The 12,564-nt window shown below is 39.9% G+C and overlaps 1 protein-coding gene across 3 annotated transcripts in view; it reads right to left on the minus strand.

The window, feature by feature from the left end:
* The window catches only part of swt1 (SWT1 RNA endoribonuclease homolog), a 139,089-nt gene that overhangs the window by 107,045 nt on the left and 19,480 nt on the right, over positions 1-12,564 (minus strand). For all 3 annotated transcript variants that reach the window (XM_043699544.1, XM_043699546.1, XM_043699543.1), the window contains exons 3-4: positions 5,826-5,927; positions 1,060-1,133 (exon numbers count right to left, since the gene is read on the minus strand). In XM_043699544.1, coding sequence (XP_043555479.1) covers positions 1,060-1,133; positions 5,826-5,927 — 176 coding nt within the window. The remainder of the gene's footprint in view (positions 1-1,059; positions 1,134-5,825; positions 5,928-12,564) is intronic.

The following is a 12,564-nucleotide window of genomic DNA, read 5'->3' on the forward strand; positions in this document are numbered from 1 at the left end:
CCACTATGCCAATTGATAATTTTACCCAATTCAAATCCTTTCCTTTCCCTAAAATTTATCCCTTGCTAAGCCATTCATCTCCAATTCTACCTTTCACTCTCCTCCAACTTTTCACATAAATTCCACAGGAGGTGCACTATTTTATACAAGGTGGGTAGCTTTAGTATATCTTTGAATGGCCTAAGTAGCCGGGCACATTTAAACCTGATAAGATTTTCTACATCCAAACAGGTGGAAGAGGTCAGAGTTGTAGACTGAGACACATACAGTTCGGAAACAGACCCTTCCATCCAACTCGTCCATGCCGACCAGATATCCTAAACTAATCTAGTCCCATTTGCCAGCACTTGGCCCGTATCCCTCTAAACCCTTTCTATTCATATACCCATCCAGATGCCTTTTAAATGTTGCAATTGTACTACCTCCACTATTTCTTCTGGCAGCTCATTCCATACAAGCACCACCCTCTGCATGAAAAAGTTGTCCCTTAAGTCCCTTCTAAATTTTCCCTTTTCACCCTAAACCTATGTCCCTTAGTTCTGGATTCCCCTACCCCAGGGAAAAGAACTTGTCTATTTACTTTATCCATACTCATGATTTTGTAAACCTCTATAAAGGCCACCTCTCAGCCGCCAACGCTCCAGGGAAAACGGCCACAGCCTAATCAGCCTCTCCCTATAGCTCAAGTCCTTGTAAATCTTTTCTGAACCCTTTCAAGTTTCACAACATCCTTCCTAAAGGATAAAGACCAGAATTATACATAATATTCCAAAACTGGCCTAACCAATGTCTTGTACAGCCGCAATATGACCTCCCAACTCCTATACTCAACCTTCTGACCAATAAAGGGAAGCATACCAAATGCCTTCTGATTAGGCAAGCTATTTCTTTTTTTAATTCACTCACAAGAGGTTGGCATTTATTGCTCATTCCTAGTTGCCCATGAGAGGTCTGAAGAATTCAAGAGAGGTATTGCATTAATGAATGCATAGGACTTAAAATATTTTCAATTCAGCACCTATTGGTTCTTTTAGATCTCAAAAAGTTTCCAACACTAACCTAGACCAGGAAGATTCAGACTGTTCTTCCATCGACAGTCTGAGACTTGTGGGACCATCCAATCCCTGATGGATCTAATGAAGAAGCAAAATATTAAGCAATATGAAATCAAAAGCTCAGAATGTCTTACATTTCATTCAGGCACTTACAAATTAATTCACTGTTTTATATTATAAACTCGATGTTTATCAGATATTTCAAAAAGAAAATAATTAACAAAGAAAGGGTTGGTCCTATAGAAAGTGAGTGTGGGGAATTAGTAATGGAGGATAAAGAGTTGGCAGATGAATTGAGTAGATATTTATGTCCATCTTCACTCAAGAGGATTCAAGCAGCATTCTGGAAATAGCTGTAAATTAGAAAATGAAAGGGAAGGAGAAATGCAAGAAAATTACAATTATCAGGGAAATAGGATTATGTAAATTGTTGGAACTATGAGTTGACAAGCCGCCAGGACCTGATGGATTTCATCTTATGGATTTAAAAGAAAATAGCTTGTAAAATAGCAGGCTTTGAATTTCCTAAACCCATAAGTTACGGGGAAGGTTCCTTTAGATCAGGAAATAGCTTACATAATCCTTTATTCAAAAATGGTGGGAGGCACAAAGTAAGAAACTACAGACCAGTTAGCTTAACATCTATTATAGCGAAAAGCTGGAAGCTATTAGTAAATATACTTACAACAGGATACTTTCATAAATTCAAGATAATCAGGCACAGCCAACATGGTTTGGTCAAAGGGAAACCATGTTTAGAATTTATTGAAGTTCTTTGGAGAAGTAACTTGTGCTGGAGATACAGGGAAACCAGTTGATTTACTGAGTTTATTTTTTAAGAAGGTATTTTTTAAGGTGCCACATCAGATGCTATTGTGGAAAATAAAAGCTAATGAAGTAGGAGGTGACATATTGGCACGGATAGCAGATTGGCTTGCTAAAAGGTAGCAGACAGTAGAAATAAGTATCTTTTTCAAGCTGGCAGGATGTCATGAGCAGTGTGCCACAGGGGTCAGTGCTGGGGCCTCAAATCTGTACAATTTACATAAATGATTTGGATGAATCAATTCAAATTGTGGTAGCTAAATTTGTTGTTGACACAAAGACAGATAGGAAAGTGGGTTGCAAAGAGGACATCAGGAACCCTCAGAGGGGTATGAATAGGTTTTGTGAATGGGCAAAGATCTAGCTATTGGAGTACAACATGGGAAACTATGAAATTGTCCATTTTGGGAGAAAGAAAGAAAAGCATATTATATAAATGGTGAGAAGTTGCAGAGCTCTAGGAATCAAAGTGCATGTCCTAGTGCATGAATTGCAGAAGTTAGGATGCCGATACTGCAAGTAATCGGGTAATCTAAAAGAATATTATGCAAGAGGAATTGGATACAAGGGTAGAGAGGTTATACTTTAGTTTTAAAGGACACTAGTGAGACTACATTGGAAGTAATGTGTATAGTACAGTATTTACAGATAGATGTTAACACATTGGAAGCAGAAGAGCAAAGGTTTCTAAGATTACACGGAATGTGCAGACTCCCTTATCAGCAAAGGCAAGACAGGCTAGGCATGTATCCTTTAGAGTTTAGAAGTGTCACAGATGACTTAACTGAAACATACAGTTCCTGAGGGAACTTGACCAGGTGACTGTTTGCTTTTGTGGAAGAATCTAGATCTTGGGATCATAATTTAAAAATAAGTAATTACCCATTTCTAAGGGAGGTGTTTTTATTTGCTCTCAGAGGTTTGAGTGTCTTTGAAATTTCTTTCCTCAAAAGGCAATGTATGCAAAAATCTTTAAACATTTTTAAGACAAAGTATATAGTCCTTGGTAATCAAGAATCAGAAAGCTTATTGGGGATATGCAAGCATGTCAAATTGAGAATAAAATTACATCAGCTATGATCTTATTGAATGGCAGTGCAGGCTCGAAGGGCCGAGTAACCTAGTCATGCCCCTTGTTTGTATGCTCAATAATATTAGTAGGCAGAATCTAATACACTTCCAGTTTCTGTATCATAGTCCAACATCGCTTCAGGATCGTGCTTCAAAAATATCCTTAAGTTATCTTTAAAAAGTCATGGAATCATAACACCAGAACAGTGATAAACATTAATTCACAAGAAAATGTACAACTGCATGCACATTATAAGTATTCCAGGTAGTTTCGTCACTTGAGTCCCAAAAAGTAAGTTGATCCAAAAACTTTTATTGAATTCCATGTCAAGCTTCATATTCTTTATAAAGGATAAAAATGAGGAGAAATTATGATTGCAGCATCCAAGGAACAGGAGAATCGACATTTCGGGTATAAGCCCTTCCTGAATAAGGGCTTATGCCCGAAACGTCGATTCTCCTGTTCCTTGGATGCTGCCTGACCTGCTGCGCTTTTCCAGCAACAAATTTTCAGCTCTGATCTCCAGCATCTGCAGTCCTCACTTCCTCCTCGAGAAATTATGATTGCCTATTTTCCTGAATGCTTCACAAATATTTCACTACCTCCTTTTTAAATGAGATATTAGTACATTAAAATAAACATCCGTCTCAATTAATAGGGTGGATATAAAATGTTATATGAATACATTATGGTTTCATTTATAACTATAACTGAGACCAAGTACAACTAAATAGTTGTGCAATTGCACAACAAAATATTCCAGCATTACTGATCATTTTGTGCCACACAGCACAGTCTATTTTGCTGACAAGACAAAAATAGCTGGGAGAGCATATTGTGATGAGGACATAATGAATCTGCAAGGAGATATAGGTAGAGTGAGTGAGTAGGCAAAATCTTGGGAAATGGAATTTAATGTTGGAAAGTGAGAGGTCATGCAGTTTCGTAGGTAAAACGAAAAGGCAGAATATTATTTTAAATGAGATTCCAAAAAGGTGCAGCACAGAAGAATCTGTGTATGCTTGTGCAAACAACACAAAAGATTAGCATACAGATGCAGCAAGTAGTTAAGATGGCATATGGAAGTTTTGTCTTTAGTGCTCGAGGTACAAGTTTAAAAATTGCTAAGTCTTGTTACAACTCTACAGGCTGCTAGTTAGGCTGCATCTAGAATACCATGTATAGTTCTGATCGGTGTATTTTATGAAAAGGAAATACTGAAATTGGAAGCTTTCGAATAGGAATTCACTAGAGCAAGTTCTGGGATGCAAGGGTTGACTTATCAAGAAAGGCTAAACGGGTTAGGCCTTTATTCATTACAGTTTTAAAGAATGAGGGATGATAATTATTGAAACAAAGATTCTGACAGAATTTAGATTCAAGTGAGGAAAGTCTCCAATTAGGGAACATTGTTATAGAATGAGGGGACACTCACTTAAAACTGAGTTACCAAGAAGTTTCTTCTCCCACAGGGTAGTGAATGTCTGGACTTAGTTACTCCAGAGTCTATGGAAGCTAGATTACATAAAGTATTGCAAGAGGTGATAGGAAGACTTGTTTGAAATATCAGGGAGCTGATAGCTATGGTGAGCTGTCACAAAAGCGGAGTGAGGCCTGGGACATGTGTGCCTTGATATTATTAAATGGCAGGATAGGCCTGAATGGCTACTCCTGCTCCTATTACATACGTTCTTAAGTTCCAAGACACACCTTCCTGACATGAAACTGCCCTTCTCCTTCATTGTTGCAGAGTCAAAATTCTGATACTCTCAATCCAGTGGCACTGAGATTTTACAACCACCAAATGGACTGCAGCAATGCGAAGTGGTGGTTAACCACTACGTCTTCAGTGCATTTTGTTGGGCAATAAATGCAGTGTCACCAACGATGTTCACATCCCATCAGCAAATATTAAAAAAAAGTAATGAGCACTGTTCTGTTGCCACTGATTAAAAAATCTAGGTCACTATTAAATCAAAAAGAGAAAGTGCTCGTCAAACTCAGAAGGTCTGGCAGCATCTGGGGAGAGAGAACCAAAGTTATGTTTTAAGTCCAATAAGTCTCTTTGAAATGGATCAGCATCAAGTTAGCAGCTTTGGTTCCAAAGAAGAGTCATATCAGAACTTCAAATATTAACTTCATGTCTCACTCCACAGATGCTGTCAGACTCCGGTTTCTCTCGCATTTTTCATTTTTATTTCAGAGGACTTGTGCCTGCAATATTTAGCTTTTATTTGAGTTATTATATGAACTGACAGCCATGGAGAATAATGTATGTCCTAATATTACTTAAATAATTTCCAAATATTCTTTGCATTTCACTTGTCTGGACCTTTTGACTCTATTAGATTGTCAACACACCGCAGCCCAATTATTTCATGCTGACAATAGCAGGTCTAATGGTGAATTCAATGCTTGAATGGAAAGATTTTCCAGCGCTATGGAGAGGGAACAGGGGAGTAAGGCTTATTAGATTTCTCTTTCAAAGAACTGAGCCTGTCACAATAAACTAAATGGCCTCCTTTTCTATTTTACAAATGAGAAACCAACTTCAAACAATCAAGCACTTGAAGCTAAAGAAACAGCATTCAAAAATTATTCATTATATGAAAAAAAAGAGGGAATTTTATTTCTTACAACTTGAAATAAATGAAATTATTTCAACAACTAACCATCCTTTATCATGCTCTGTTTCTTGGAACTTGTATAGCATATTCTTACCTCTTGTACCCATCAACTACATGCATTTACACATTTTCATGGCATGCAGTCTCATTGTCAAAAGCACATAATTGAATGATCTTACACAGTAATCCTTATTAAGCTATCCAATAGAATGATTGTTGTGATCATGAATGGAGTGCAAAACTTACCAGTTTTCGTTTTTTCCCTATGTGACAAGATAAGGACGATTGATGTGGCAAGAGGCTTCCTCCTTTGCAGTGTGACAACAGCTCAGTCTTGTTCTTTTCTTCCTAGTAATTCATGATAACAAAAATCATAAAAGTCTTACATAATAACATTGGGCCATCAGAAATATGAGCAAAAGTAGGACATTCAGGCAGTCAAGCCTAATGCGCCATTCAATAAACACCATGGATAATTCAAACATCAGCTACTTACTGCACTGTCCCCATGACCCTGGATTCAATTCACATTAAAAAGGCTACTGACGTCTCACTTGAATATACTCTGGACTGGATTCCAACCCTGCAACAAAATGACAGGCCCCAATTGCGGCAGAAGGGAATAATAGCAGGAACAACCTGGAGGCCACACCTCATGAGGGAAGGTGATTTTAAAAGACAACTAGCAGCCATGACTAGACTAGTCATTTACCTGGAGAAATGGAAAAGCAGAGTGTTTAGAGCTAGCCATGGCAGGTGTCCCTGGGTGTTCCCATGGTTTTTCACATCTCCATTGAGACTTCAACTGTGCACGGTGCCCTAAAGGAGAAATGTGCACTGCCACTACCTAGAAAAAGAAATCTTCTAACCATTCATAGAAGTCTGCAGCTGTTAAGTCACTTGAAGGATATGGGTTCCACACATGAATTGATCTGCTATGATCTGGAAAAGTGAATTTCAAGCAACATCCAGGTGGAAGTTTCTAACTTATCAAGACTTTGATGTAAAAGGTGATCGACAGCGTAATCAAGTTGCATGGTCATATAAACAACCTTCCTACAGAGTTTGAGTTCTGCCAGTGCCTTTCAACTCCTGACCTTAGTCCAAAATGAACAGAAGAGTTGAACTTCAGAGGTGAGGAAAGAATAACTCTCATTAACATCAAGCCAGTATTTAACCAAGTATGGCATCAAGGAGGCCTAGATAAACTAGAGTCGATGAGAATCACGGAGAAAAACTCTCCACTGTTTGGAGCCATAACCAGCAAAAATGATGGTTGTGTTTATTGGACATGAATCATCTCAGTCCAATGACATCTCTGCAGAATTCCTCAGGTTCATGTCTTAAACTGAACCAACATAAGCTGCTTCATCAATTGGCCTTTCCTTCATCAAAAGGTCAGAAGGGAGACGCTCACAGATGATTGCACAATATTCAGCATATTCACAAAATCTCAACAAATGAAGCAGCCCATATCCAAATGCAGCAAAGACCCAGACAACATTCAAGCTGGAGCTGAGAGTCACAAGAGATACTTGTGCAACACAAGTGTCATCCAATGGCCATCTCCAACAAGACAGAAACTCAACATGACCCCCTACCATTCAATGGCATTACCAACAATGAAACTCGCACCATCAATATCCAATAACTAGAAACAACAAGGTTTGCCATGTAAATACTGTGGCTACAAGAACAAGTCAAAAGCTAGGGATTCCATGATGAGTGACTCACCCAATCACTGTCCACTATCCACAAGGCACAAGTCAGGTGTGTTATGGAATAATCTCCACTTATATGTGCGCAGTTCCAACATATAGGACAAAGTAGCCTACCTGACTAGTACATCATTCACCATCTCCAATATTCACTCCCTTCACCATTGACATACAATGACAGCAGATTGTACCATTACATGACGTATGGTAGCATGTAAACTTAAGCTCCTTTGACAACATCTTACAAATCTATAATCTCTTATTACTTAGAAGGACAAAGGTAGCAGGTGTATGGGAACACCACCATTAACATTTCCCTCAAACCATACATCTTATTGACTTGGAACAATACCAAATACCTTCACTGTCACTGGGTGATAATTCTGGAAATCTTTTGTCTACAGAACTGTGGGTTTACTCAAGACTGTAGTGGTTCTAGCAGACAGCTCATCACCAATTTCTCAAGGGCAACAAAATGCTGACCCAGGAAGCGACATTCCATTACATTTTCTAAGCAGCCTGCTTCCATTTCTCTTTCCTTCCACTTGCTGGTTAATCAGAGATTCCTTGATCCACCTTTGATGCTCCAATAATTCCAGCATTCTCATGCTCCTCTGAAGGGCCCAACCTTGAAGCACGACTGATGGAAGCTCTGTATCACTGGTTGAGCATCTGAATTTAAATCTCCTGTTTCTCACACCTGATGAACAATAAAACTGTTAACTTAGCCATAAGAATCACAAATACCTATGCAACCAATTGGACATGCTGTGCCATTTAATGATATTATGACTGATCCTGGACTTCAACACAACTTTCCTGTCTTATTCCCACAATTCCAAAGGTCTAAGAATCTACTGATCTCAAACATCAAGCATTCTCAGTCCACTGGATTATTGAATTTCAAAGACTCACGAAGTAACACATTTCTCATATCAGTCCAAAATGATGAACACTTACCTTACAAGAGAGAAAATGCTGGAAAATCTCAGCAGGTCTGGCAGCATCTGTAAGGAGAGAAAAGGGCTGACATTTCGTGTCTAACTGACCCTTTGTCAAAGCTTTGACAAAGGGTCAGTTAGACTCGAAACGTCAGCCCTTTTCTCTCCTTACAGATGCTGCCAGACCTGCTAAGATTTTCCAGCATTCTCTCTTTGGTTTCAGATTCCAGAATCCGCAGTAATTCGCTTTTACTTACCTTACAAGTGCATTCTCCTACTTGCTCCAACTTCTCTGCATCTACCCTGTAAAGTGCTCATAGCTAAATGTTTCACAGAAATCTCCTTTACTATCCTAGATGCATATTTAAACTTAAAGCTACTCTATTGATCTTCAGGTGAGATTTTGTTTCTCAAGGTGGATTGTTATCGAGCATAGATCCCCCTCTTCGTTTGGACTTACTGATTTATAGCAGACTCTGTTTTCTTTGCTTATTTTGCACCTGACACATTTCACATAGAACTAATAAAAAATATTCCTTTCATGGGACATGAGCATCGCTGGAAAGACCAGGATCTGATGCCCATGTGTAACTGCTCTTGATGAGGTGTCAGTGAGCTTAGCCAACTCCAGTGCACAGACATGAATACTGTAGCTCTTACGAAGGGATCAAAATCCAATGAAGGTTGGTGCCTAGCGTGTGACGTAATTATTAGAGGCCACTCATTACTGCAAGCCTGAATATTGTCCCAGGACATGCTGTATGTGGACACATTTTGTTTCAGTATGTAAGTAGATGCAAACTGTACTGAACACTTGTGCTCTGTACTAATCATCAGCTCTCATCCTCACCTCTGATGTTATGACAGAGTGAAATTCATCGATAGATCAGCTGAAAACAGTTGGCCTTGGACATAACATCCATTCCCCTTGATTTCAATTTTGCCGGATATTTTTGTTAGCTACTTCATGACGGCATCAACAACACTTTCCACCATTTTGCTAATGATCAAGAGTATACTGTTGGGGCTGTAATTGGTTAGATTGGATCTGTGGCTGCTTTTTGTAGACAGGATATACGCAAGCAATTTTCCACATTGTTAGGTAGATATTGGTGTAGTAACAGGACTGAGATAAAGTGTTGAGGGAAGCATATGGTTCTGCAAAGCAACTCTACAGTAATTGTTGATTGTCAGCTACACCCTGACAATCTCTTTTGCTACAACCAGCTCTTCATTTTTTGTAGAGTGAATCAAATTGGCTGAAGGTCTGCATCAGTATGGAATCTGGGGGAACTAGCCAAATGGGTACAAAATTGCCTTGAATGTAGTAGACAGAGGGTTGTGGTGGAAGGATGTTTTTCAGAATGGATCACGTGACCAGTTATGTGCTACAACCATCAGTGCTGGGTCCACTGTTTTTATCATTTTTTAAGTGATTTGGATGGCAAATAAATGGGATATGGCTAGTAAGTTTGCAGATGACACCAAAATTGGTGGTGTAGTGGACAGTGAAGTTTATCTCAGAGTACAATGGGACCTTGATCAGATGGGCCAATAGGCCGAGGAGTGGCAGATGGAGCTTAATTTAAATAAATATGAGGGTTTGCATTCTGGTAAGGCAAACCAGGGCAGGACTTACATAGTTAATAATAGGGCCGTAGGGAGTATTGCCGAAAAAAGACCTAGGGTGCACAGTTCCTGGAAAGGGTAGTCGCAGGTTGACAGGGTGGTGAAGGCGGCATTTGGCACACTTGCCTTCACTGGTCTGGCACTGAATATAGGAGTTGGGACATCATGTTGCAGCTGTACAGGACATAGGTTAGGCCATGTTTGGAATATTGCATTTAATTCTGGTCTCCCTGCTATAGGAGAGTTGCTGTTAAAAACTTAAAGGGGTTCAGAAAAGATTTACAAGCATGTTGCCAGAACTGGAGCTATAGAGAGAAAATGAATAGGCTGGGGATTTTTCGCTGCAGAATTGAAAGCTGAGGAATGACCTTATAGAGGTTTATAAAGTGAGTTTTGAGAAGATTTGTAGCTCAGGTGGAGGTTGTGGTGTAGGTTTGCTCGCTGAGCTGGAATGTTCTTTTTCAGACGTTTCATCACCATACTAGGTAACATCTTCAGTGAGCCAAAGAAACCCAAACAAATAAATAGAAAGCAGGAATCATCAACAATGCTTTGTCTGGAGGCTCACTGAAGATGTTACCTAGCATGGTGACAAAATGTCTGAAAATGAACCTTCCAGCTCAGTGAGCAAACCTACATTCAAGAGATTTATAAAATCATGAGGGACACGGATGGGATGAACAGCCAAGGTCATTTTCCTCAGGGTAGGGGAGTCCAAAACTAGGTACCATAGATTTAAAGTATGAGGGAAAAGATTTGAAAAAGGTACCTGAGGGGCAGTTTTTTCATGCAGCAGGTGGTATGTGTATAGAACAAGCTGCCAGAGGTCATGGCGGAGGCTTGTACAATTACAACATTTAAAATGCAACTGGATGGGTACATAAATTGGAAAGGTTTAGAGGGTTATAAGCTAAATGATGGCAAAAGGGACTAGATCAGTGTAAGATATCTGGTCGGCGTAGATGAGTTGGAAGGAAGGGTCTGTTTCAATGCTGTACAACTCTATGATTATGGGAATCAGGCAGAAAAGGTTAGCTTAAGTCCAGGATCAGCCATGATCTTATTAAATGGCAGAGCACATCAAATGGGTTTATTGGACCTTCACTTATGTTTCTTATGACTAGTTTAAGGATTGTGTTATACAACAGTTATGAGATATCTCTGGAGAAGACTTAGATGGTCCATCTACTCAGCATTTCTAGTTGAAAGTAGATGCAAATGCTTCAGCCTTTTACACTGATATTCTGGGTTCTCTCATCAAAGATAGGGATATTTATTTATCTAATCAGATGTTTAAATGTCCACCATCATCCATGACTGGATATAGCAGGTCTGCGAAGTTTTGACTTGATATATTGATTCTGGGAACACTTAGCTCAGATGTCATATGTTGATTGCGCTGTTTCACTTGCACAGTGCCATATTGTAGCTTCTCCATGTTGACACCTGATTTTATTTAGGTATATCTGGCAGTATTGCTAGCTCAGTTATGCAAAGTGAGGCTAGAGAATCCAGAGAAGACTGGAGAATTTATGGTGGGAGTACTAGACAAACTCTCAGCTCCAGGAATACAATTTGTCCTTGCAAATGATATCGCTAATTCACCAGAAGGCATGCTGCCTACTCTAATTGAAAAGCCAGTGAAGAGACAGGCAACTGAAGAAATGAAGGACTTTTATCCATGAATTTTCCATGATTGTGTGATTACAAGATCACAGAGGCACAAGTTGAAGCAGGAGAGATGAAAAAGTTACAGATGAGGAAGCTGACATACAGTTATCCGAAACTTTCTTTGATCAGATAAATGGAACAGATAAGGACCAAATAGGTAAACTTGCAAGTATCGTTAGCTCTACTAAGCTGATTTAATTCCTTATCTTTTTGCTGTAATTAAAACAATTATATCAAAAGGCATTTACTTAAAAAAAGAAAGTGGATGCATTCCTGTGTGTTATTACTTAACAAATGATGTCTTAATGAGGAAATAGAGACCATCACACATTCAAGCAGATGAGAAATGGGCAGAGATTCATCAACATTTTTGGCCAGTAGGGTACAGAAAGGACGTGCTGCAAGTGGCATATGAACTACCACTTGGAGGTCATTTAGGAGTGAGGATAACACAGGCTAAAATACAAAGGCATTTTTACTGGCCTGAACTACACAAATCCCTCCAGAACTACCCCTCTCTGAGGATGAAAAATCAGTCCTCGGCAGAGGCCTCACCTTCATTCCTCTATGCTCTCAGATTAATAAGTTCAACATGCGGCAAGACATCGAATAATTCTTCCACCGCCTTCGCCTCCGCGCCTACTTCCTCAACCAGGATTCTCGCCCACCCTCTGACGACCCCTTCTCCCAGCTCCAGCACACCCCATCCACCTGGACACCCCTTGCTGGCCTCTTACCTGCCCTCGATCTCTTCATAGCCAACTGCTGCCGTGACATTAACCCCTCTCACCCTCTCCACCCCTCTCACCCTCGGAACGTGCAGCCCTCCACTCCCTCCGTTCCAACCCCAACCTCACTATCAAACTGGCAGACAAGGGAGGCACGGTAGTAGTTAGGCGCACCGACCTTTACACCATTGAGGCTAAATGCCAGCTCGCGGACACCTCCTCCTACTGCCCCCTTGACCATGACCCTACCTCCCACCACCAAACCATCATCTCCAAGACCATCCATAACCTCATCACC

The sequence above is a fragment of the Chiloscyllium plagiosum genome, chromosome 11 (assembly GCF_004010195.1).
Source record: "Chiloscyllium plagiosum isolate BGI_BamShark_2017 chromosome 11, ASM401019v2, whole genome shotgun sequence".
In the NCBI taxonomy this organism is placed as follows: Eukaryota; Metazoa; Chordata; class Chondrichthyes; order Orectolobiformes; family Hemiscylliidae; genus Chiloscyllium; species Chiloscyllium plagiosum.